This window comes from Ochotona princeps, chromosome 26 (assembly GCF_030435755.1).
Source record: "Ochotona princeps isolate mOchPri1 chromosome 26, mOchPri1.hap1, whole genome shotgun sequence".
Lineage (NCBI taxonomy): Eukaryota > Metazoa > Chordata > Mammalia > Lagomorpha > Ochotonidae > Ochotona > Ochotona princeps.
Window position 1 is genome coordinate 6,449,889 of NC_080857.1, and position 27,477 is coordinate 6,477,365.

At 42.7% G+C, this 27,477-nt stretch overlaps 1 protein-coding gene across 10 annotated transcripts in view; it reads right to left on the reverse strand.

The window, feature by feature from the left end:
* The window catches only part of UNC79 (unc-79 homolog, NALCN channel complex subunit), a 261,393-nt gene that overhangs the window by 55,286 nt on the left and 178,630 nt on the right, over positions 1-27,477 (reverse strand). For 8 of the 10 annotated variants that reach the window (XM_058655399.1, XM_058655396.1, XM_058655404.1 and 5 more), the window contains 10 exons: positions 25,034-25,320; positions 22,474-22,656; positions 21,589-21,751; positions 19,068-19,217; positions 17,261-18,481; positions 13,878-13,985; positions 10,303-10,419; positions 7,768-7,851; positions 4,177-4,279; positions 1,348-1,488 (listed from right to left, as the gene is read on the reverse strand). In XM_058655399.1, coding sequence (XP_058511382.1) covers positions 1,348-1,488; positions 4,177-4,279; positions 7,768-7,851; positions 10,303-10,419; positions 13,878-13,985; positions 17,261-18,481; positions 19,068-19,217; positions 21,589-21,751; positions 22,474-22,656; positions 25,034-25,320 — 2,557 coding nt within the window. The remainder of the gene's footprint in view (positions 1-1,347; positions 1,489-4,176; positions 4,280-7,767; positions 7,852-10,302; positions 10,420-13,877; positions 13,986-17,260; positions 18,482-19,067; positions 19,218-21,588; positions 21,752-22,473; positions 22,657-25,033; positions 25,321-27,477) is intronic. The other 2 variants (XM_058655401.1, XM_058655406.1) reach the window with 1 other exon arrangement.

Here is a 27,477-nt window from a genome sequence, read left to right on the forward strand (position 1 = left end):
TTACAACTCAGAGCAGCTGCTTTACGAAGATGGTAACAGACTCAGATAATAATTCTAAAAGGAGAAACTCTCACAGCAGAAATGAGACCTGACATTAATTAAAAACTCCCAATTCCACCAGTATTGCTGATAGCAGATACATTATTTATTCCACAATTATTGTGATTAGTTTGAAATCAAGGACCTAAATGAAAATTCCATCTTTTCTTCTCTCTCCGTATCTCCATATTCATTATTTACTTTCACACACTGGCTGTTATAAAGTCTAGAGTTGGAATAGTTAGGCTTAACTCTCCACTATCTCCGGCAATAAACTCTTGCGCATGCTACCTCCAAAACATGTGGGAAGAGAAGTGAAAGGATCATATATTTATGAGGGCTTTTTAATGCTTCCCTTTCTGTCTTTAAAATAAAGATTTCTTTATTTAAAAATATTATATTCAACCTCCATTAAAATTCACTTTGCCCTTCTTCAGATGCCAGGAATTTGCAAACCCCTGTTGCTGTTGTGCTGCCTCTTGTATCTCGCCTCTTCCACCCTCAATTCCCACAGTTACCCTAAGTCACACCTATCCTGGCTGGCTTCTCAGACAGGCCTCTTCAACACTAGGCTACAAATCCCCAGACAGCTCGAGCTAGGACTGTGGCCCTGGGCTAGCACGACCAGCAAACTTCATCGATTCACACAGAATTTAATTCAGCCCTCCCTTCCACGTTGAGTTCAGTTCCCGGACTGGGACTGCATTCACATCATTTCTCATCTACCGTCTATCTGCCAAAGGGAATTTTCATAACGTGCACACTCTCAGAGCAGCCAAGTCTCACCTTCCCTCATCGGGCTGATGGCCTGTTGTCCTTCCTTCTTGTGAGTCAGAAATGTGAAGCTGCTCTCACTCTATGCTTATTCCCCCACATACCAATGCCACAGCTGCAGGGTTACTCGGCGAATCCATCTCAAAATTCAAAGAGATGATAACAACAATACCAGCAGTAACAACAATGAGAATGATAGTGATGGATCCTTGCAGTGCCTACTACGAACTACTGACAGTTCTGCACTGTTAGCTCAAGCTCACGGAGTATCAAACTTTGATAAGTGAGGGTTTTCTATCACAAGAGCAGCTTCTTCTATTTTTGCTCTGATGTTGTGACTTGACCCTACAATGCTGAAGAACCCAGTCAAAAGAGCAGTTCATCCAGTTTTTAACACTACTCTAGGTTAACCCCTAGACAGCAAGCATCTGCAGCATTACAAAACGCTTTGCTGCAGAACCACAGTTCCTATTTCAACAAGTAGCTTGCAGAAGGCTCCCCTCACCCAACAGAACAGAAGCTGACATTCCTCACCTTCCTACAGACTGCATGATGTCCAGCAACAGCGGGGCTGCCAAGTCTGGACTTAGGTGAATGAACGTGGAGAGGACCACGATGGCCAGCCCCAGCGTTTCTTCATCGTATTCTTCTAGAATGGCCCCACAGTCATGGCATCTGCAAAGAAAAAGGAGAAATTATCTCCATGCACATGAACCACAGTTTTTAGATACTCTCCACAGCTATTTCTGGCAAGCCTTGGAGAAGTCCCCACATGGAGGAAGGAGGAGACTGCGTAGCACTACCACCACAGACACAAAAAGAACACACACAGCAGCCATGGCAAGGGCTTCTTTGATAAGCAAAGAGATTCTTCCGGCTCACAAGCATCTGGCCCATGCACAAATTATTGCCAAACTAATGCCAAGGCTGGCATTGTGGCCACTAGGTAATGTTGCAGTCTGAAGTGCCAGCATCCCATATGGCTTCTACTTCATGTTATAGCTGGTCCACTTCCTGTCCAGCTGCCTGCTGGTGGCCTGGGAAAAGGAACAGAATATAGTTCATATGTTTGGGACCCTGCACCCATGTGGAAGACACAGATAAGGCTCCTGGCTCAGCCTCAGCCACTGTGGTCATCTGGGAAATGAACCAGCAGTTGGAAGATTTTTTTTTCCTCTCTCTCACACTTTCAAACAAGTAAATAAATCTTTAAAAATAAGATGAACGAGTGCCATTTGAATTAATAGTTGAAGCTTCTGGTTGAGAGCTTGGATGCATGTCAAATTATTGTAATCAATAACTATATCTATTTTTTGTCAAAATTTTAAAAGATGTATAAACATGAACAGAAACTTTCAAAGAAGTGTCCTATTTGTAAGAGGAAACTCAAGAGATGAATACATTAGAAGCCTTCAGAGTCCACCATTCAGCCCGATCAGTCACATGAACTCATCAGGCCTGCAGGACAAAATATGCAGGAAACCATAAGCAAAGGCCACCTGGTCCTCAGGTTTGCATAATTTGGGGTTCTTCCCACATGTCCTCAATGTGGTTTCCCTTAACTGAACTCAACCAAAGCTAGCCTGACATAGTGAGCAATTTACCAAGCAAAGAGGAAAGCTCCAGAGAACAGCAAGGCAACCATAGGCCCTATCACAATTGTGATCCTTCCATCTGAACCCATCCTAAACCAAAGCCGAAAAACACACAATGCTGACAGCGGGACTCTTAACATAGAGGATTCCCATTTGTAATAAAAAAAAAAAAGAAGAGAAAAGAAAAGAAAAAGAAGAAGAAGAGAAATGAGCACACACAAAAATCAACCAGCATGGCAACCAGGAAGGCCTGGACCTGTAGGAGGGGGAGCAGTTGTCTAAAATGGGGAAAATGATGCTAAAGGGGGAACCAAGAAGAGCCCTTCTGGGTAACTCAGGGCTCCCCAGGTAAACAGACAGGCATTGAGACAAGACAGGCATCTTCACTTCTTCAGCACCAACTGTCAGCTCATGGCCAAGGGGAACAGACGGGTAGCTGCACGGACCTTCACACTGCCCCTTCTCTCTTGCCAGAAGCCTGGTTCCCGAGATCTCCCAAACATGAAATCCTGCAAGTCTTACAGGATTCATATCATATTCACTGAACAGACCTTTCCAGGTCAGGTATATGCAGAGAGTGCAAAATACAAGACACAGAAGAAACAGGGCTAGGCCCCAAGGAACTCCCAGTGCGTTAGTATTACAGAACCCACACATATCAACAAAGCATAAAACACAAGGCTGTAAATGCCAGAATCAGAGTTGTACAAAATGCTATGGAAACTCACGGAATGGCATGACTAACTGCCTAGTGAAATAAGAGAAATTCCGGATCTTGGAGCACAAATAAGAGTTTATCAGGTAGAGAAAGTACACAGAGAAGGGCACCAATGAAATCACAGAGGACAGAACACATCAGAGATCTTCTGAAAAAGTTGAGGGCATTGGGGAAAGAACATGGTGATGTTTTCATAATGCAAAAGATTTTGTACCACAAGCAAAGAGGCATCTGGGCTTGGCCCTGGAAGAAATCTGGGGGTACTGAGGACTGACAAGTCTCCGAGTCTGAGACTCAGAGGACGGACATTGCTAGCAGGATGGGGAAACAAACAAGTGTCACCTTATTTCCATCCTGACAGTTTTATGTTTCCGTGTAAGGGACTTTATGAGTATGACATCACTGCCAGGGATAATGAGCAAGTGATACTTTCTACATTTGTCCAACTGAAAAAAGGAAAACTTTCAAGTGTAAACAGAAACTGCTTTTACAAGGGAACTTCCAAAAGCTCATGGGAAATGAAATTAAAGCATAAGTTCATTTTGGTTCTAAGGAATTCTGAAATCTGGGACTATATGAGATCTGAAGGAGATCATGGAAAAACTATGCACTGATTTCAAAAGTTTTGAACCAAAAATAAGTTTATTTTCACAAACTTTAAAAAAGTTTTTATTTGAATGGCAGAGTGATAGAGAGAGAGAGAGAGAGACAGAGACAGCGACAGATAAGCAAGGAAATATTTCATCCCTTGGTTCACTCCTCAATGGCCAAGTGATTGGGGCTAAGATAGGCTGAAGCCTGGAGGCAGGAACTCCATCTTGACTCCCTTGTGGGTGGTGGGTACCCAGGCACCCAGGCCATCTTCCACTGCTTTCCTTCTGTTAAGTGTTCTTGTGTAATATGGGATTTCTAACATCAGAAACGCACACCAATCCTTAGAGCTACTGCCATGGGTGAACAACAAATTATTGCTTAAAATCTTTCACCATCATGGTTGACAAAACTCTGATTTCTAGAAACAAGGTGAAGAAGATAGCTATGTGGGCTTACTTGTCCGTCATCACCGTGGGCTGCTCATCCGTGAATTCCTCAGGCGCAGGCACAAACATGCTGACTACACTGGGTGCTGACAGCAGGCTGGACTTGGTGGCACCTGGTTGGGCAGCAAAGAGACAAGCAGCAAAGATCAGCTTCCGGGGGTCCGGGAAGGTCCCCTTGGCCCCTCATAAGCCCCCCAAGGAGGAAGAATGTAACTTGCATTCCTAACCACACCTGGGAAATACTTTTCGTAAAACCAAACCCAGATAGATGGTGTCTGGCTTCTGCTGGCCTGATTTTAAGAACTAGATTTCTATAGCTCCCTTTGGTTTATGACCAAAGAAAGCCAGAGAGCACTCAAGTGTGGAAAGGAGGTGCCAGGATAAAGGAAGCAGCCTGTTCGAGGGTCTCCTTAAGCAAGCTGGAGCCCTGACCTGCCAGGAGTTTGCAGAGATCCCACACAGCACTTCATCACAACGCAGAGGCACGCCAACTTCAAAACATTACTAACTGGAAGGGGAGAAGATTCTGAAACTCCACATACCTTAACAAGAGAAGATATTTAAGCTAAGAAACAACATTGCCATTTTCCACTTTGGAAATTAATATTGTAAGTCCTGAGCAAGAGACTTCATGTTGGACACAAACATTTACAAATGGAAGGATCTGCCCAGCCAGTCACTCCTTTAGCATTTAAAGCTGGGTTTTTGTGCCATCCAAGGAACCAGAGGCAGGATCGTGGACAACACTTGGCAGTAATGAGCACATTTGGAGAGAGGTGGTGGGGAGGGGGGGGGCTCTTCTCTATTAAGAAAGCCTGTGTGTGTTAAACTTCCACCTAGGATGCTGACAGTCCATATCAAAGAACCGGGTTGGTGCCTGGTTGCTATTTTACACCCAGTTCTCTGATGCTCCTGGCAAGGCAGTGTCTGGCACTCTGCCACTGTCAAACCAGATGGAATTAGTGGCTCCTGACTCTAGCTTGAACCACCACCAGCTGTTGCCACCATTTAGAGAGAGAACCAGTGGATGGAAGATTTCTCTCTCTCTTTAATTCTGCCTTTCAAATAAATAAAAGAGATCTTAAGAAGAAGGAGGAGGCTGGATGATGAAGTATGTTGTAAATACCCAAATGGCCACAGGCAGAGAAAAGGCGCCCCACTCTTGCTGCACAGTAATGGGTTCTTCCCATAGGAGAGAAGGTAGAGAATCCACAGTCACTAAAAAATCTGTTTCACATCAAGGAACTGGCAACTAGAAGATGAAAACAAAATCCTATGACTTCTTTCCTTAAACCAGGTGGCCCATGTGTTTGTACCTGAGAGGAAAGCGTAGAACTAAAGGCCTGAATGGTCAAGACGCTTCCACACTACAAACAACCCTGCCCTGCCCTGCCTGGAACAAGGCGGCAAATTCTGCTTACACTTGTACAAATCAGGTCATGTAAATTCAGACAACAAGTAAAGTATCTCTCTGTCACTTTATTTAAAAGATTCATTTTTATTTTGAAATGCAGGGTAACACAGGGGAGGGGTTGAAGAAAAAGAGAGATCTTCCATCCTCTGGTTCACTTCCCAACGGCCACAAGAGCCTGAATGAGCGAAGCCCAAACCTGGAATTCAGAATTCTGCCTGGCTCTCCGATGTAGGCAGGAGAGAGTCCAGGGGTTCTGGGGTGTCATCTGCTGTTTTCCACATGTATTAATGGGATGCTGGAATTCCAACTGGCACTTTGATACGGGATGCCAATATTGTAAACAGTGGCTTAGCCAAACCTGGGCCCATTGCAGACACCCTCCAGGATCCCAAGGGGAGGTCCAAGCTTTACTGCTGTGTTGGTCAGATCTGAGACAACATTTTTTTTCTAACCCTAAGAGCCTTATTAACAAAGATCTCTGATTATTTCATACAGATATTATTGTGACTTGAAGACAAATATAATTATAAATCAATGAATTGCACAAAATGAAAAAAATAGGTCAACTGATGATTAGATAGTATTGTAAACAGAAGAAGCTTCTCGAAGAAACCAAAATATATGAAGTTTAAATTCAAAACTCCTCACTTCTTAAATGCAATCAACATTGGTATGGTAAACACAATTTTGGAGAAGAGGGAGACCAGAAGTTTTTGGCAGCCCCAAATCAATCCTTACCAAATACAAATGCCAAGGAGGACATATTTTTTGCCACAGCATCATGAAGTTGTCTTTCTTGGTGGAGTGCTTACAGCAGCTGCCTGCTAAAGCAGCCACCTGCAGGCCAACATAAGCCGAGGACATGGACTCCTGAACACTGCTGCTGAAGGCAGAACAAAGACTCCCAATCCAGAAGTGGGAGAACGCAGAAAGGAAGTCTTGGGTCTCCTCTCCCCTTTTGTCAACTGAATCATGCCAAGTCTGCACCGAGAGAGCAGAGCGTATCATCTCCTGGCTGCTGCCAAAGCTCTCACTCCTGGGTCCCCCCAACCCCTCCTGCAAATACCCAGCACTCAAAGCAGACACAGAGTGACCTCAGAAACCCAAAGAGGCAACTACTGCCAAAGCTCAACTTCAGAACTGGGGAGGTTAATAAAAAAAAATTCCCTTGGGAATCTTGTAGCTAGGAGAAACCATGAAATGGTCCATTTGTCTCAAAGCTTCCACACATGTATGTACACATCAGACCCCAATGCACTAATGCAATTATGTGACAGAGGCCAACTTTCCAGCCTTGTTGCCATGCTCTCATTCAACCTCGGTGGCTACTGAGTCACTAGTTCATGAACAAGCACCAGAGCTTATTCCTCCACCCTGTTTTGAGCTCACAGAAGCTTTCCCTGACACAGATGAGAGATGTCTTACTGCATTTAACACAAGGGTCAAATCTGCTATTCAATTTCCAAGTATTAGCAAAACCCAGACAAAAACACCTTCTTTTGGAGAACTCGAAGAGGGATAAGGTCTAGGAAAGTGGGTTTGCTTTTCTTTAGGGATGCAGTCTTAATTTCTTGTTGTTGTTTTACCAGTGGTAGGCTTACCTAACTTCTGAATAAGAAAAAGAACAAAAGTCATGATCAGCTACTTTTGTCATTAATATTCATGGGCTGAATTCTGATACTATTCTGGTGATCTCAGAACAGATTTACATTCAGGGTTCTCCCATGAGAAAGCTGTGTGGTTAAGTGTGTGGTCTCAGTACATTAGACAGCTGGAAAGAAATGAGGATCTGAACATTCTAGAAGAACCACAGAGAAGCTGGACCATGCTCAGAAGAGTAGGTAAAGGACAATATGGAAAATGATCTGTATTAGGAGGAATACTAGAGAACCTACAGCTGTCTAGTTTACTGAAAGGCAGAAAAAGCAATGCATGGCTATTTCCTAAAATTCAAAACATGATAGGGGAAAGACTATACTTGTTTTACATGGCTCCAAGGGTTATAAAGTCATTCTTTGGGAGAGTTTTCTGTTGGTCTTGTTCAAACATGAGACACCGCAAGTCCCCAGTCCCTGCAGGCAGGTGGGCAAAGGCTGGAGAGGAGTGGCTGAGAGGAGCTTAGTGGCTGCTGGGACCCTGGGGTGCCCACAGGTCTCCTCAGCTCCCGAGGCTGTGTGACTCACTAACCTCTCATTCTCAGCGGCTGTCCCTCCAGGTCAGGGTTGAGGCACATTGGCACATTACACTGGCGTTTCCCAGGCTGTATCTGTTCTGTGGATAAATAGGGCATTTCAGTCTTCAGTGTGATCAATTTCAATACAATACACAGTACAAGAAACAGAACCAGTTATCACTCAGGGGCTTTTGTGGGGTCATTGTTATTGTTAATGATTAACATGGAAGGATGCAATTTTTATATTAGGACAGAATTATCTGGATTTTTACTACAAACCTGCCATTCCGTTACATACAATACAACCAAAAGCAGGGGACATTTAAAACCATTCTGAGAAATTTCATAACTCCCCCCATCACTCCCTCCTCCACACCACTGCCAAAAGCTCAAATCTCACGTCTCCTGATATGAAATGGGAGACTAATGTCACGATCATGAAACAAATGTTTTATGCAAATAAGTCAACACATTCTGGGAACAATGGTCAGAAAAGTCATACAGAAAACATGTGGAACTGGTAGAAGGGAATGTTATGGTTTCACTGGAGGGATGGGAACCAGAATAAGCAGGCAGGGATAGGAAAGATGAGGCAAAGAGGTGGAACACCTAGCTGTGTACGATGGAGAGAGGCAGCCGTTCTGCATGCAAGCAGGCGTGTGCCAAGGTGGATGGGCCTCAACCCACAAGCTAGGCTGTGTTCTCAGTGTGTCCATGTCCACATGACCAGACTCATTCTTGTGCAGACTGAGCCACCGAGTCAACATGTGTGCTTTACTGCAACGTGCCACCTGGCATCGTGATACAAGCTCTCAGGCCCTCCTGTGGGCTCCACTCTGAGAAGTACTTTTTATCAGCATGACTGAAATAAAAAATGCTGGGATGAAGTTCTGATAAGACGGGGTGACTAGAGGACTCAGGGGATGGAAAACTCAGCTGGAAAAAATTCAGACATTATGTAAATGACAAGTTGTAATAAGAAACCAGAGTGACATGAACAAGAATGGAGTCTGGCTGAAGAGTGAAAACTTTAGTTAAATAGGTAATCTGGTATCATGTACATTTGTCTATTTTGAAATTGGGATTAGAAAATAATAACTCTACTGAATCAATCAATCCATCAGAATCTAGACTGATTAACTTGGGCAGAGCTACTCACTAAGGAAAACAGCAGCCAAGTACGATAGTTTTCAGAGCTGCCAGGTCAATCTCAGGGAGCCTGAGCATTTAGCGACAGCAGACCCAACCAAGCAAGAGCCACTCTCACTGTGCCACACTGCTCTGTCTCAGCAGAGAGAAAAACAGCCCTTAGCAGTGGATGCTGGCAACACAATCTCGTCTCCCTCTCTCCCTTGCCTGTTGGCCTTCGGCTGCTCACTGCTTACTAGTACGTGTCAATAAAATAAAAGGAAAAAATCAAGCCCCGTACAATATTTAGAACTGCACAAAGTTCAGGAGACCTAAAACTCCTTGTTAAATGTGACATTGGGTTTGGCACGTAGAACTAATCCACATTAGCTCTCCACCATTGTTTGAACAGTAACAAGGGTTGATGACATGCATATAAAAATATGGCTTTGAAAAAATAATCTCAAGATTTGGAGTTTTGTAGACATTGAATTTCCTGGTCATAAGGAAGAATATTAAAACAATCTCCTATTTGCGTAGCCAGAAAGTACTAACCAAGGTACTGAAAGAGGCCCAGTGTTGGCCTTTAGAGCTCCTCATGGCATTAAGCCCTTCATGTTGCACACATGGTTTGAAGGGCCTTCATGTATAATGGCTCCTAAATCAAATGACTCAATGTTTTTAAGCGGGAGGCAGGCATTTCAGAGGATTATGGCAGGGACAGTTTGTGCGCAGAACATGCCAAGGAAGTCTAGGTCAGGGCATGCCTGTGTTACAGAATTCTTGTTCTTATTGCAGAACAATTCCATTTTTGGAATTAACTTCAGATACAAACAGTTTTCAAAGGAACAGACGCATCGCAGCAGTCAACCCTGACTTTGAAACTGAGGTTGGGTGCAGCCCTTCTCACATGATGAGGCTGCCAACAGGTAGCTCTACTGACCACAGCTCACAGTTCTTCTCCACACACCTGCCAGCAGTTCACCACTGTCTCACCAAGGTGGCATTTGTTATTTCTATTGTTATTACCATAACTATTCCTTTATATTTTACTTAACAGCTTATAAAATAGAGGATATTGAAAACCTGAATTTTTTTGTTTTAAAAAATCTTTTGCATCATGAAACTGTGGTTTCACTTCCTCTTCCCCAGATAGATACTCTAATATCTGGAATCTAGGTCTTACAGAGGAAAAATAAGAGAATTGGTCTAGCTTAGAAGGGAGAACATAACACCCCAAAACACCTTCAAAGTGTTAACAGTCTTATTAATCACCTTAGATGCTTTCTGCAAAAAATTCCGTGAACCAAAGAACGTGAGAGAAAAAAAATCTACTGTTTTAATAAGGGAGCAGAGTGGACACAGAGAAAGTGACGTTAGCTAATCTGAGAGGTAAAACAAGAAGAAAAAGCTTGACCCACCAGTGTCCCAGTTGCTGATGTTATGAGGGGCGCTAGACTGATGTTCCAGCTGCCGCTTCATTAACTGGCTCATTGTCAGAACTCCCAGGGATCCCCTTTTCATCTGTCTATACTGAGCTAAATGGAGGAAATTAGGAGATGATTACTAGGGGGAAAAATCCCCACCACACACAAAGGCTCTACACACACATACAGAATCACAATTGAACCTCCATTCGCTGCTTGCAATGCTGGCAAATGACATGAGGCTATCCAAGTGAAACACACTAGCAAATCCTGGGTGCCTGCCTTCACACAGCCATGACAGCGACAGTGCCCAGTGCACAGCTTACAAAGGAATGAAACAGGATTCTTTGTTTTAATAAATACACTCTGCTGTGTTCCAACAAGAACTGAAGGCAAAGGACACTTACTATATGGCATGTATAGCCTCACTTCGTATAGTGTGGCTTTTGTATTCATAGCTGCAGTCTTCATGCCGTCTCTATGACGTCCCCATGTATATAAGCCTGTGTGCACAATGTGTGTCTGTATACACACTGACATCTCAGAGTAGGATAACACATCAAAACCTCAAATTTTACAGCAAGAAATGGAATCAAATGAAATGTTTCTTGGAATCAGCCAGCCACAGAAGTGATCCTGGAACCTAAATATGTCAACGCCAAAGCCATGCTGTGTCCAGCCTCTGTGTGAGCCTCTGCCTGCTGTTGGAAAAGTGTGAAGCAAATACCATTCTGTAAGTACAGTCTTGTCAACATCTTTGCTTCAGAAAATGGTGGTAATTTCTTTTTATCCTGCAGTGAGGCACTGACAAAAATTCCAACAGCAAAATGTTACAGGCATTTCCAGACCGGAAAACAATGCAGCACATTTATGCCAGCGCACCCTAGCATAGGAACATGGCCTGATGCCTGATGCCACCATCCCACCCAGGGCCAATGAAATAGAATTCCCAACGTTGCTTTCCTACACGGCCCCAGACATTGGGTATTTGGCATCTGTGGCTATATACACCCTTCCAAATGTAAATTCAAAAATCAAAGCTATGAAGTACATCACAAAGAAGGGGATGGTAGGAACCAGGATGCTGGCATGGTCCCTGGAAAGCTGTAAACGTTACACAGAGGTTTCGCAATCATGGTACCAAGGCAGTAACTTGGTGTGATATGAAATCCATTAGAACATTGTTTTTAATGTTAATTAGCATGCTGTTTGATTAATGGTAGTCATGGTACATTTAACTACAAAATAACTAGCTGATAAGGCTGATCAAAAGAGAGGAATGTGATGAGAACAGTTGTGTCTTGGAGTTCATATTAATCGAATTCATGGAAATGACTACTCAAGTTAATCTCTCTTTGTTTGCTGTTTGCTTTTGGTTGATTGATAAAATTTATAATTTCACGAGTCACTGATAAATTAAAAATTAGAAATCTAAGAGATTTAATCAATGTAAAAATTAATAGTACCTACCAAACATAATCAAAGGAGGAATTAAACCCTATAAGATTTAACACATTTTCCAGTTTCTCAGTTGTTTTAAAGACTGGAAAATTCCTTGGGACTGAAAACCCATAACGCTCAGCTCAGGGGGTGAAGCACCTGCTATCACACCTCCAAGAGCAAACCACCAAGAGCTGCAAAATGTACGCTGATCATGGCAAGCAGAGGAAGAGCAGAGATCTAACGATGCACTGGATTTATCGTGGCTTAGGATTGGGACACACTTGACACATTCAGTGAATGATAAATTTAACTAGTGCCAAAGTTGCACTGACTTCACTTGGAATTCTCATTAGACACCACTATCTTTCTTAAGATGACATGTAAATTTGAAGAAAAACACATTTTCATGATTTTAGTGTGTGGCCTTAAAAATGGCCATTTGAGGGCCCAGGGTTGAGGCAGGGCAGGCAGAGCCGCAACCTGTAATGCTGGCACCCCAACTGGGTATTGCTCTGAGTCCTGGCTGCTCCACTTTCAACCCAGCTCCCTGCTAATGGTTTGAAAAAAGCAGCAGAAGCTGGCCCAAGTTCCTGGGCTTGTGCATCCACGGGGAATATCTGGAAGAAACTCTTGGCTTCAATCTGCCCAAGAGTTTGCTGTTACAGCCAACTGGGGAGCGAACCTGCTATAGAAGATCCTATCTCTCCCTTTCCTTAACTCTGACTTTCAAATAATTTAAAAAGATAGGAAATCCTTACAGTGGGGGCAAGTACTTAAGAAACAAATAAAAGTGGGTACTTAACATTCTCAAAGAGATCTTTTGTGATAAACAAAGAACAATTAGATTCACAGGTAGTTGTTCTCTGCTTTCCTAAAGGACAAATAATTGTCATTTGGAAACAATTTCTTGGAATGTTGATATATCTATCACATGTGAATTTGAGGGAAACTTAAAAAAATGAGCTCAAAAATCTAAGAGAACTAGTATAAATTTCTCCATCTATCACTTAGCATCTACATGACTTGGGGCAAGCCATTCAGCTTTTTTGAACCTCAGTTTGCTCATCTAGAAGATGGGAATGAATATGATCTGCCATGCAATGCTGATGAGGATTGGAATGGATAACAATATATGTGAACCAATGGGTACAGTGACTGGCACTTGATGGGCATTCAATAAATGGTTGCTAAGATGCATGCTGTACTTGTAAATGCCTTCAGAGCAAGGGGTATCTTGTTCACTTTTGATCCCAGTGCCACGCACAGTGTCTGGCAACCAGCAGACACACGTGAGTAGCCGCTGAATGAATGCACGCATGAGGAACAAGTGAATGAACGGATAATGAAGATGATGACGTTCCGTTCTACCAGTCCAGCCTTTAGAATCTTTTACTTGGTTTATTAGCACCATGCTCATTTCAAAAGATGATCAAATGAAACTTCAGTAGCTGTTTAGGTGGCATCCCCACGGAACACAAAGCTTGTGGGCACGTGTGACAAAGGTGTGCAGAAGCTGTGCCTTTGAAGTCTCTTAACTGGCTTCACAGAGCCACACGGACGCTCCTGGGGACCTTCAGTGAAATTCAGACTTCTCAGAGACAGAATCTAGGACCCCAATAACAAAAGGAAATGTGAAAACCCTTGATCCCTGTTATCCTGGCACAGGCCAGGATATCTTTATTTTCTCGTTCAGAGGGAATAGATTAAATCACAACTTTGGAGTCAATAATGCATTAACTTTCTGACAACCTCAATAAAATGTCTGTGGAGAAGGTGATTTGAATTAAATGAAGGTTTTTATGCAAATTCTATCATAGAAAATGTTTTCCACCCATCCCAAAATCAGCTCCATGTTTTATGTATAGGCTAGTAATATACTAAAATTCAGTGATTATTGAACAAATAGTTAGATTTCTTGCCAATCAGTAACCACAGTGATTTGTCAAACACTTGAGACATGGACACAGTGGCTAATGGCATCTCTCAGGCTAACAGCAAATAACAAGGAAGCTAACACATTCGTTTTAAAAAGTGAGAGAAAAAATTAAAACTCCTAAAGTTGATAACAATACAGCAGACTATGCTCCAAAATCAATGTGAGGCGCAACGATCACCAGAGATCTTACTTGTTATGGAAGAATGGCTACTTGTTTCCGGCACACCTGCTTCTAATGTAGGTGCAGAGGAGGATTCTCGTGGCATTTCCAAAGTCGAAAGTCCTTTCGCAGAAGGATCTACAAACAGAAGATATTATTGAATCTTTCCCTTCAAAAGCATGTTGCAATCTTCATATACTTTCTTGTCCTAATAACTGTTTTAATGGAATTACATATATAGCAGGTTCCCAGTCCACGGACAGCTGATGCCATATTACACTCTGCAGCTAAGTGCTTGCTTCTTGGAGACTGAAGTTCACACAATCCCAGAGCCAAAGCTCAGCACGCTCAGAGCAGAGCCCTTGACCATGCCAACTCTGTTTCATCTAACATCTACAGCTGCTTAAGGTTCATTCCCCTACCTCCACCTCTGTCCTACAATTTACTACCCATCACTTCTAACTCAATTTACATAGAAAATTGCACTTCAAGGAGGTTTCCAGGACCCTTTTCCCTTCCCCAAAATACAAACAAAACCATTGGGTCAAATGACTTTCTTATAACTACACAGCACCTTGTCCTTAACCTTTTCCAAACTTAGCCACACAACAGTGTAACTGTTCACTTGCCTTTCAACTTTAATAGCCAGAAGCAACTTAAGAGTAGACACTGCGTCTAACATAAATGCTCACTCTCAGTTCATATGTTATATTTTATTAGGTAAGCAAGAGACATTGCATTGTTTTCTTGTATTTGATCACGGTTGATCTGCAGTGGAATATTTCCTACGTGTACTATTATCCTATTGGTCTATCCACAATATTAATCTATCAAGCTGATTTAAGTAATTTCTGACTATTCTTGAGCACTTTCTGAAAAGTCTGATGACCTGTCGTGGCAGAAGTTCTAAGGAAACTTTCTTATTATTTTCAGCAGTATTATACAGTAAGAACTAGACATCTCTCACTACCTGGCAAGCTACCAGAAGAAGCTCCTAGCTACCTGGCAGATTGTGAGGGACCCTGATTCTGCCATGCTGTCATTCAGTGAGATGCCCTCTCCCACAAATGGCTTAAAGTCTTCAATCTTAGTAACATGTCAATCCCATCTTTCTCATAGGCTTGCCACAGAGCAACCCACCATGTGTTCACCCAAACATATAAATAAAGGATGCTGTTTGGTTACTGTATAATATTAAGCTCACTCAATTGTCAGAAATAAAAGGAGCTGGGCCAGGCACCATGGCCTAGCAGCTAAAGTTCTCGCCTTGAGCGTGCTGGGATCCATTATGGGCACCAGTTCTAATCCCAGTGTCCCTGCCTGCCATTCAGCTTCCTGTTTGTGGCCTGGGAAATCAGTTGAGGACGGCCCAAAACCTTGGGACCCTGCACCCATGTGGGAGACCCAGAAGAGACTCCTGGCTCCTGGTTTTGGATTGGGTCAGCTTCAGCCATTGTGGCCGCTTGAGGAATAAACCAGCAGATGGAAGATCTTCCTCTCTGTCTCTCCTCCTCTCTGTATATCTGCCTTTCCAGTAAAAAATGAAGAAAATCTAAGGAAGGAAGGAAGGAAGGAAGGAAGGAAGGAAGGAAGGAAGGAAGGAAGGAAGGAAGAAAGAAAGAAAGAAAGAAAGAAAGAAAGAAAGAAAGAAAGAAAGAAAGAAAGAAAGAAAGAAAGAAAGAAAGAAAGGAAGAAAGAAAAAGAGCCAGTGTGCTGGCTCAATTGGCTAATCCTCCACCTGCAAGTGCCAGTATCCTATATGGGTGTTGGTTTGTGTCCCAGCTGCTCCACTTCCTATCCAATGTCGTGCATATAGTCTGGGAAAGTAGTGGAGGATGTCCCAATGTACCCCTCAGCGTCTGCACCTAGTGGAAGACCAGGGGGAAGCTCCTGGCTCCTGTCTTTGGATCAGCTCAACTCCAGCCATTGTCATCATTTGGGGAGTGAACCAGAGGAAGGAAGATCTCTCTTTCTCTCAATAAATCTGACTTTCAAATAAAAATAAATACATATTTATTCAAAAAGAAAAATCAAATAACTCCTAGATAAGGACCTGTAAGCAAAAGGGTCCGAGCATATTCTTTTCTCAGGCATTTTCCCCTAACCACTGTGCAGACACATGCGCTCTGTCTCTCGGTCCTGATTTGCCTCTATTCTATGTGGGCTGCAATTCTGGCATAACAACCCCATACACAACAGAAAATGAGAAAGCTTACAGTGAATTTAGGACTTTGGGTATGATTATTAACATCCTGACTACATCTTTAAATTTTAGAAATTTACTTGAGAGGAAGATAAAGAGAGCTCTCCCTTGTACTGGCTCACTATCCAAATGCATATACAACAGCTTGTGCGAGCTAAGTGGGTGGTGGTAACCCCCTGCCTCAGCCATCTCCTGTTGCCTCCCACAGTCTATGTTAGCAGGAAGCTGGACTCAGAAGCCAGAGACTGAGCCAGGTACCAAAATGCGGGACACGGGTGTCTTCACCAGTGGGCCAAACACCTGCCTTTATCTTAAAAGAAACAAATTATTGTAAGATAAACACCAAGATTCTTGAAGCCAGGAATTTTTTCTTCAGCTTTCAATCTTTTAGTTGCTAAGCCATAAAACTAGGATGAGACCACAAGAAAGTGAGTGTCCATGAAGAAAGACAAATGACCAAGAGGGAAAACTCCAGAACACGTACTCACTGGGGAAATTAGGTAGAGTCAATAAAGTAACTGGACAAGCAGCAAATGAAGAGAGCACGGAATTCTGAAAGCCAAGTGAAGTGGAAGGGAGCGACTGTGCCAAATCTGGCAACTATGTCAGAACCCTAAAGGGCTCTGCCGCCCCTGTGGAAGGCACAGAGTCCTGGTTCTGCAGCAAGGGTAGCCATAACAGCCATCTGGGGTACCACTTCGAGGGCATCTGTCTCTCTTCCCTATCCCTCTTTCATTCCTTCTCTCCTCTCTCTCTCTCTCTCTCTCACTCTATCTACTCTGCTCACTCTGCCTTTTAAAATCTTTTTTAAAATCCAAAAGGATTATACAACAAAATCTTTGTCACTGTAAGCACATTTTGCTTTGTTATTCTATGCCTATCCCTCCTTTAGACCTGATCTTAGTTCACACAAGTTGGACAGGGGAAAACATGTTGAAATGATATTTAGAATGTCCTGATCTGAAGCAACCATTGCTTCTTTCTGCCAAGGGTGGTCAAGAATGGACTGCTGAGTTTAGAAACAAGTATAGAAGAAGCATTTAGGGAGCCCGTGGACTTGCATGTGATTGCAACATTCTCCCCAGTAGGATGGATTCAGAGTGGCTGTGAAATGATCATATTGGCACACCCAGAAGTGATGTCTATTCAGTACCAATACCCTACCGAATGTCATGAAGCAGGGCTGGGAGGAACAAGGGACACTGCTCACCTGGATCCTTCTGCTCTCCCAGCTTGTCCAGAATGTTGAAGGAGATATCCAGGTACTCTCTCTGGATCGCACTGACAGCAATCTTTCTCTGCTTTCTCTGCCTGGGGACGATCTGAATCTTGAACTCTGACTCCTCTGTCCCATCCTCTTCCCCTTTCCTTTCGGGATTCTGTTCTGTGTCAGACTCGGCGCTGGTATCAGGCTTCTCACTTTCTGCTGGGTTCTCAGCATCCTCCGGAACTTTGAGGAGAACAGTCTTGACCCCTGAACTTGGCACCAGCCCACCAGGCCTCTCCTCCTCAGTGCTGGGCTCCAGGCTCTCGTCCACCGACATCTGGGGGAGGGCAACTGACTTCTGCAGAAGGTCTCTCTTCTGCTTCAGCGTCAAAGGGCTGCCACAGGAGAACTCTTGCCTCTCCTCTGGCTTGGACAATTCCTGGGAGTCTGTCCGGTCTTCCAGGGCTGCGACAGTGACATCCTGGGTGCCTGCTGGCTGGCTGTTCCCTGAGTCCGTAGAAGCAAAGTCTTTGGAGCAATCCTCTACGCTGACTTGCACAAGGGGGGTTGTGCTGAGGCTGAGGACAGACGGCTGGCTGGGGGTGGAGGGCGAAGAGGTGGTATTTTTACTGGAGGGACCATCATTTCCTTGCTTCCTCGCCTCCTCCTCTTCATCGCTCTCAACTATTCTGAGAGGGGGAAGGGGCTCGAAGACAAGAGAGTCACTGTCAGATGTGGAGAGGAGGGAGTGTTTCTCTGGGCCGGATGTGGAATCCGAGGACAAATCTATGAGATCTAAATCTTCTTTAGGGGCTGGCTTACCCGGAGAGTCCACCTTCACCTCAAAGGTCTCCATGCAGTTCAACCGAACTTCGGGGATCACCGGCCTCCGCGGTTCCTGAAGGCCCTCCAGGGCGGGGTTCTCGGGGATCTCCATAGGGTCGGGCCTCGTGGCCGAGTTCTGCCTAGAACGCGCATGGTCACTCTGTCTCTGTGGCAGATAGGCCACCTGACCGGGAGGCTTGTCTATGTCACAGCGGTCAATACAAGACTTGCGGCGATGCTCATCTAACGTGAACAAGAGGGAATCTGCGTTCCCTATATCAAGAGACTTTTGCTTTAAGGATCGCAGCTTTTTTTTCTGAATGCTTTCTTCTCTGACACAGTGAAGAAGGCTGTCTTGCAATGCGCCCGTGTCTCTATATTCAGCCAGTTCTATTTCACCTGATTAAAACAGAGAAAGCTAGTACTATTTAACTTTGAGTTGTCACCTGTTTTTATAAACCCCTCGTACCTGGGCATACAATTGGCATAAGTCATGATCACAATCCCAGATCCACCAGAACACGAAACCAACTTTCTGGCCAAATTTTTGTAACATTCAATTTTATTTCAAAAACCAGAAAACGTTGGAGTGAAAGAAACCCAAACTGGCAATTTAAGATTTGATTTAGAAAAATCAGGCTTTGGACTAATTCCTCAGCTCTATTCATTCATACACAGCAGAGGGGGATTTTGTTTTTGGCTGAGGCAGATCTAGGCAACCATATTTGAATTGTGTGGAAGAGAAGCAAACGTTTTGCAACAAATCAAGTCAAGCAATGGCCCTCAAAGACGATCATGACACTAATGATGTATCTGTCCGTTCACGTATATATATAATCAGGTATATATATACACTGTGCATACATAGATATATAAATCAACAGTATTAAAATGTGTAGTAACACAATAAAATTAAGATTTCACCCCAAACAAACAGTAGAGTACAACATTTCTGCATAAAATTACTAAGAGAAAAAATTCATACTTCTCTGAACATTCATCTCAACCGGCTGATATTTCACCATTTTGCTGCCGCCTATCCTTTTCAATCTTGCAAAAAAAGTTTGAGACTCTTTATGGCAGGGTCCAGTAGGTGTATCATGAATATCAGATTCATCAAAAACACTATCTTCTTCTAATTGGGGAGAGAAAGTCAAAATTACACTTAAGAGGTTATTCTCTCTTAGGCTGTGTCTACACAAGCAATTCAGCAAAAGCATTTAGAAACAAGGCGTGCACTGATTTCAGCACCAGCCTCAGCCTAGCCATGGATTGATGTTTTATCCAGGCAACAAATGACCTAGCAAAGCCACTTGTTGCAAGATTGCCCATCATTTTCCATGTGGTACTTGGCAGCATTTTTAAGAGAGGCATTTCAGGATGTCCATAGTGTCCTCCTGGAGACAATTTCTGCTGTACATAGAGCAGGTGGCACGCAGATGCCAGCTACTTTATTCCAAGAACCCATAACACTGCTTCAACTTGCCAGCAATGGGTGTCCAAACATGCTAATTTGGCCAAAGGAAATCAAATGTCATGTGTTGCAAGTCTTGCCCTTTCCAAAAAAAGATATGCCTCCCTGGGTTTTGGGAACTGGCATAGACACAGCCTAACAGTACATGCACCTTATACTGTGTAAATGCAAAATACTGTACTCTACATTGGGTAATGAAACACACAACACACAGAAAAAGCTCAGAAAAGCCACTGGTCATCTCAAAAGCTCCACAAATGATCATGGACTGAAAGAGGAAACAAAGGAAAAAGGAAACGGAAAATAACATTTCCTCCCATTAGAGCAAGACCCTTCTCTGAGGAGTTCATCATGTGTGATGATTCCCAAGATTTCCAGAGAGAACCTCTGGCCCTTGTGGCCCTAGGACTCCACAGACAGAAGTTCACAAGAGTCCCTGGTATGCTCATTTCCATGGCCTTGCTTCTACCCCTGTCTGACCCCTTGGCAATCAAACACAGCCCCTAGAACCCAGTCAGGAGCAAGGGACTGCTATGCTGCTACCCACGGAATTCACTCAACGGATTTTCTTCTTCCATTCTACCAAAGGTCCAAAGGCATCCAGCCAGTGGCCAGAGAAAAAGCTATTAAAATGCATTTACCACTACAGTAAATGGAAATAGGCTACTACTGGAGTTAAATATCACTGGAATTTGTAATAACTGTCCTATATGTATGTCTACCTGTGTGATTGGTTATGATAATTCAAAGTTTCTTATAAGAAGGGGAGACAGATACGAGTTTTAAGGACAGATTTGTTCCCGCACACAAGAGTCAGCAAGTACAGGAAACTGTAGATGAAATAGCCAAACTAATTTATTTAATCAAGTGAAAAAATGGGTCTTAAATATCAAAATGGATGTAAACTCCTGAGGGAACTTCCACAGAGACGAAAATGCCTATTATATCCCCGTACTTGTATGGAAATACAACAAAATGTTTTATTTCATTATTCCTTAAAAAAAATCTCCTTTGACATACGGATTTCCAAGCAAGTAACTGCTGCTTCCATTCTACGCCTCTGTATGATAGAGACATAAAGACCGCAGATAGCACTTCCTATCCAGAAAGGTTTATCTAGGATTAGACCAAACATTCTCATATTGATAACATCTGCAGCTTATCAGAATCTAAACTCTCTGAGACTAAGACCTAACCCAGTAGCCTAGATCTGCTTCAGGAGGGAGCTGATTGATGCTGGAACCCACACAGCTTGGTTCTCACCCGGGTGTCAACGGATACCCTAGATGCATAGACCTTTCAGCAACAAGCCAGAGCACACTGGATATACTCCATCCTGTGGAGACACATTTAGGGCAGTCCCAGCAAGGCAGCCAGTGCCAACACCACCAAGGATCACCAAGCACTCAGCTTTCTCCTTGGCCAAGGCTAGCTGTGCTGGAACAGGTACTAAGGAGACACCTTCATGCTTCACCTCTCACCGAACAGCTAGGCTATAATTTTACTCTAGCTAAAGTTTTCATTCTGCTGCCTTCTAAGAGGAAGCTCTTAATAGAAAGGGTGTCAATACTGGAAGTAATTTAAATCTAAGCAGCACAACTGTTTCACCTCTGCTGCCTTGAATTAGTTCATTTTGCATAATGAAGCCAGAAGGAAGGCACACTGAGGTTCCATTCAAAATCTATGAGCACCAAGTTCAGGGGGCAAAATAGAGACCTACAAAGGAATGCTCCACGAATATTTCCAAGACTCAACAAAAGGCTTAGTATTGTGGCTCAAGCAGCAGAACTTATTTTATAAAATTATCTATTAGGATAGGGCTTTGGACACATACCGATTATTTCTCTCAAGTGTTCAATTAGAACATTAGTAATATTCATGGCAAAGTGGGAAAACTAAAAAAGTAATCAGTGATTTTTTTTTTTTGCGACTCCAGAATGGTATCTGGGGGTGTTTTCCTATCTCTCAAAACAAACACACAAACACTGTCATCTGAGCTCAGTTTGGGGTGGAATTCTAAGATGGGAAGTACCTTTGTCTTTCTCACTGTATCTGCTGATGTTACTGTTGTCACTGTACAGAGGTCCTGCAGTGGCGTGGGGCTTGCAGCTGTGATACTGTGCATTGAGGGTATTGACTGTGATGTGAATCAGGTGCAGCAGGATCTTGCTGATCTCACAGTCTCGGTATGGGTACTAAGCAAGGAAGTGGAGGGAGAGAAACACAAATGGTTAATTCAAAGCATAAGTCAGTCCACTTGACCAGGCCAGATATTTTTTCCAAGACTCTGATTATAACCGTCTTTCCTCTTGCCCTGAACCACTGGCTTTCAAGAAAATTATCTGGCAGAAACATTTCATGGGTGAATGCCCTTCCTTATTTTCTGGCAAACTAATTCATACTTAGATAAAATATGAGATTGTGAACATAAATAATAATCACTGAACATGCCCTACAATTCATCATTTTTTGCTTTAAATATTTTTAGAACATAAAATGATATGGTCTCCCTTTTCTATTTTTATTTCAGTAGCTGTTTGCTTTTCAACACTAATTACATATCATGAGTATTCTTCTGAAGGTTAAAGCTTTATCCTACAAAATTCTCATCGTCAGTCTCTGAGGATGTTCTCTTAAGAGAACACCAAACTGTTGGTAAATTATTGCAGTCATAGGTTTCATGGAGTTTCAGGTTCTCAACTTATACATCTATAGTAAATATGAACCATGTATTTAGAAAGACAGGGAGAAACGTGGGAGGGGGAGCAGAGAAAGGAAGCTTTGGTATCTAGAATGGCACAGCCTTGCTTCATCAGACAGCTGCCTGCACTGACAATCACTAGTCAGCAGGTTCTCCGAGGCTGCACTCACCAGGGGAATTGTCCCATCTCCAAAAGCAGAGACTGTGGCAGCTCACCTTGTAAAGGATGACAAGCAAGGCCTTCAGCCACATCTGCCGGATGTGCGGTTTTAGGGACCAGAGGGAACAGCGAGGTGGCTGCTGGAAATAATGTCGCAGCTGAGGACAAGAGCAGTATTTGAGCACCTGAACCACCAAGGGGAGAAGGTGTTTTCCCAAATTAATGTTATAGTCCATAACCTGAAATAGAGAAAAGATTAATAACCAAAGGAAAAACCACCAGTCTGACACAGTAATCACAATGAAACATCTTAACCACTCCAGCCAAAACAGAGGCAAAACCTTTGTAACAGCCTTCTCGCAAAACAGCAGCTGCAACAGCTGTACCCGTTGGTGAAAAAGTTCATCCTCACAAGAAATGTTAAAACCCTCTGAATGAAAATAGCTTTCATCTCCTTAAATATGCATGCATTTATTTCATTACCTATTGAAAATAATGTTATTTTACTAGTATAAAACCAGACACACTGAAAAAGTATGGTATTAATAATTAGGTGGGGAAATGAGTATTCTCAATGACTGGTGGTAAGAATGTAACTTTTAAAATCTTTCAGAAGAGCAATCTGGCAAGTGGCTCTTATTCAGAAGGAAACATACATATCCTATAATACAGTAATTTAATATGTCCTGACAAAATAGCCAAGAAAGTGTTCCAAAATGTATGTAAAGATTATACAGCCTGGTTTTGTTTAAAATCACTTCAAACTGTAAACAGTCTTCATGTCAACACTTTGGGATTAGTTCAGTAACATACTCTGTGTATACTGGCTACTAGCTATGTAGCCATCAGATAGGATACAAACGTGTTTATATCCTAGGAACTTCATAATAAAGTTTAGTTTAAAAAGGTTACACTTATATGTGTTTGTGTCACCCATCATAAAAAATGTATATAATGTATCCATGGATATAGGTAAAGTATATATGCCTGTTAATTTGAAGGGGATAATATACTCCAAAATGCTGATAGTTATTTCAGTCATGAGTTTTACGGAGTTTTTCATTTTTACTTTCTTGCTTCAATAGCTATGGTAACCACACACAATGCAGGCGCAGAGAGTCGGGTGAGGGAGGAAGGGAAGGAAGTAGGTTTTCATATCTGAAACTGTACATCCTCGCTTCATCAGTGGGCATGACTGGCAATCAATCCATTAGCATCCTCAGCCACAAACACCTACACGCATATTGTTCCATTTTGCCCCTCTGTGGTCATTATAACATAACCCACTGGAGCCAACTGATAACAACAGCTACCATCTATTAAGTTTCCACCATGAGATAGGCACTGATGAAGGTGTTTTGGCAATATATGGTGTTCAATCTCTCAAAAAAAATCTGTATTATCAAATGAGCAAGCAGCAAAAGATACCCAAGGCCATAGAACTAGTCATAGCCACAAGGCTGAAATTCAGACTCCTCTCTCTCTGCTTCAGGTCCCACAACTTTGCAGACTGGTGCAGTTATCCGGAGAGTGAGAATGGTAGCACTGCTCAAATGGAGCTCTCCTATACCCCATGATCAGTTCTCCTGTGCCTGGATCTACATCAGAAAGGACTTCTAACACTGACTGATAGAGCAGAAGAGCAAGGATGCTCACTGTTGAACTGCTTGGAGTAGCGAGGATTAGAGCCAGCATCAGTGCAGAAATGGGGAAGTAAATGGGTTGACGGTGCAGCAAAGCGTACAAGACAGATGCACCGGGAAAACCCTAAGCTGCAGGATGAACTCAACTCCCTCAAAAAGTAAAGGATAAAAATGAATCAGAAACAAACCCCCCATATTCCTTCACTGTTCTATGGTCACCGAGTTTTCAGTACAGAATGATGAAAATATCTAGGGACAGGTGGTATTAGCTGCATGATAGCGTGAATGTACTTGATGCCACTGAATTGTGCACTGAAAAACAGCTAAATTGGTAATGGGTATGTTACAATACAAATTCATCTTCTCACAGCACTGCAGAATAAAATTCCCAAGAACACGATTCATGCAGGTTTGATTTTTTTCTGTCATCTTTCTGTTCAGTTAGAAGATGACCAACTTCTCAGCATGTCTTTCCATGGCCTTAGCTGTATATCTCTCTTAAGAAGACACCAGTTTATTTGGATTAGCGTCTAACCACAGGACCTCAATTAGCCGTAATTATCCAGTTGAAGGTTCCATCTGTAAATACAATCACTTGGGATTTGATGTCCACGTAGGTTTTAACTGGGACACTAATTGAGTCTATGACACAGAGCCAATCAGTAAGAGTACCACAAGGACACATGAGACCTGCTTTTAGGGTGTACATGCTTTTGCTGGTGTTTAAGATGTCTGTGTAAGGCTGGCTGTCTACCTCTGGTTTCTGATCTGGTAGCTTCAAGCTTCAAACTCACTGCCCATGATCTCCTAGTCTATGTCATCCAACCTTGAAGATACTCATCTTTTGTCTCTACCCCACCACCAACAACCACCCCTCACACACGCACCTGCCTAATATCAGTTAATCTGCACAAACTTTTACATGAAACAAATGTTGCTAACCTAACGTTGCACAAGCTGTTATCCCACTTACTTGGGCAATTCCTGCGATAAATGCATTAAAGCAAGTCGACAGGCGCATCTTTTGCGGTGCAATCATGAAGCAGCCTTCCTGTTGGTCATAGCCCAGCAGAACGTACAGGTGCCGCTTGACTGTATTGAAGGCCTTTGCGCTGCTGATGTCCGACTCGGCACTGCTCTCATCCTTGGCCATGAACTTCATGAGCACAGTGATCAGCTGATGCACTGTCTGGTGGTCTATCCCTGCATCTTCTGGGAGCAGGTCCTTGATAGTGTTGTCATTCTCGGGAGACTGTTGTCCTGCTGGTACAAGATAAGTCATCAGCAGGCAGTCCCCCGTAAGTTTAGTTGATACTAAAATCCCATTGAGACAACCTTTCTGCTTCCAATAATTATTTAATGGTTCTTTTCTAGGCAAGAAACTTGAGGGCACAATATAGCCAACTAAGAAAAACACAAGTCCAAAAGTAGAAGTTACTGCATTCATCAACCAAGAAACTGGGGAGAACCAAAGGAATGGAAACAAAAATCAGACACTAAAAAGCAAGGCTTCCCTCCAGAAGGAAAGGCAGATACCCAGATAAACTTTGCATTTAGTACACTGTTACTATCTTAACAAAACTTAATCCTCAGGAATAAAGGAAATTTCCTTCAAGTTTTGTAAAAAACACAAAAAAAATTAGTGGAGAACCCACTGAACATAAAAGCATTCATTGGGTTATTTTGCTCCAATTATTACCTCAATACAGTTTTGCTTGTGAATTAGTGCAAAAACAAAAACTTTCCTTTTCCACATCTTGAACAACAGTACTCTTAGAAAGTGAGAGTCAAAATTATAAACAGCAAATCAGAATCCCTGCTGTGTATAATGAGAAACATGCAACAGGTTAGGGACATGGACAACGAGAAGCATGGACTTGTAGAAACAGAAAACATCGCATGAAGGTGAGCTGGAAGTTCACATGGAAAGAACAGGCTTCCACTGATCGAATAAATGCATGGTCCTAAGCCACCCCCTGACACTGAGTTTCTTCTTTCAAAGTCAGGAATCACATCCTGTCTCCCTGCTTTGCCTCTTCTGATTGGGCCGGATGGAGGACCACTGGGACAGGAACAGAAACACTGGTTGCCCTTCTATATTTTACTTTTCAGGATTCTTTTTCAATTAACTAAATTGAAAACGAAGTTATTGCCTGATGGGTTAGAAGAGCAGACCACATTCTCATATTTCACCTTGCAAAGAAACGTTCTACTAAATGATTACCAGCTTTGGTTAAAATCAAACAATTCTTTGTTACATCTGTTATTACAGTATAAAGGATGCAAAAGAAGAGTGATCTGTATTCATGAATTCTTCAATGAATGCAGCAATACTGCAGTGCTCGAGGATACAGTCAAGAGAAGAAAGACACAAGAAACCTTCCCTTTGGGCAGGTGCTCTGGTGCATGTAGTTAGGCTGGGGTCCCAACGACTCTACTTCCCATCCAGTTTCCTGTGAACACTCCTGGGAGGCAGAAAATGGTTCAAGCGTATTGAGGCTCCTGCCACCCACACAGGAGACCAGGATGGAATTTTAGATTCCTGACCTCAGCCTTGCCGAGCCCTGGCTACTGTGGCAATCTGGGGAATAAATCAGCAAGTAGAAGATTCATTCCTCCTCTCCCCCAACCCCTACACTGCTTTTCAAACAAACTTAGAAGAAAACTGTTGCTACTGACTGTAGAAATTAGCTGAACTGAAGCCCTAACACTTATCTCTTGAAGCAATAACATGGGGGAACTATTAAGTTCAGATCTGACTACCCAGATTTGCATGCAACATTAGAAAGTCCGGTTGTCTAATTTCCTCAGGCAACCAGGAGCATGTTGGTCTGTTCAAAAATTAAGATCTGAGAAGACATCATTGACAATGAAGGGTGATACAGCAGAATCAATTTAGCCTAAGGGCCTGCAGTACTCACACAGGGAAACCATGTAACACATCTCAATACAACTCCAGGACACTAGTATTTTCTGTCTCCCAGAACCTGGTCACACAGGATTAAATACATGCAGTGTATTTCAGGGAAATTTCTCCAAAATCTGTTCAAATAAAACCTAAGGACTTAACACAGTATTTCAAATGCAGAAAGTGATCAATAAGTTGTTAATATTATTGATTAGGCATGCATAAGAAAACAAAATTGATTTATAAACAACACCATATTTCAATGGGAAGTCAAAGGGGGACTTTAGTGATTAAATTAACGCTTGGAATGGGAGGTTTGACCAGAAACATTATCTTTGGAAATTCTTGAAAACCCTAACAAGAAAAGCTCAGAAACTTATATTCTCAGCATTAAAAACATTGACTCTTGATTCTTTTTCTTTTCAGAGTATCCTTTTACAATTTCAAGAACACCATTGCTTTGGATGAGTTTGGGTGGAGAATGTGATTGTGGTAACAGGTGACGGCTG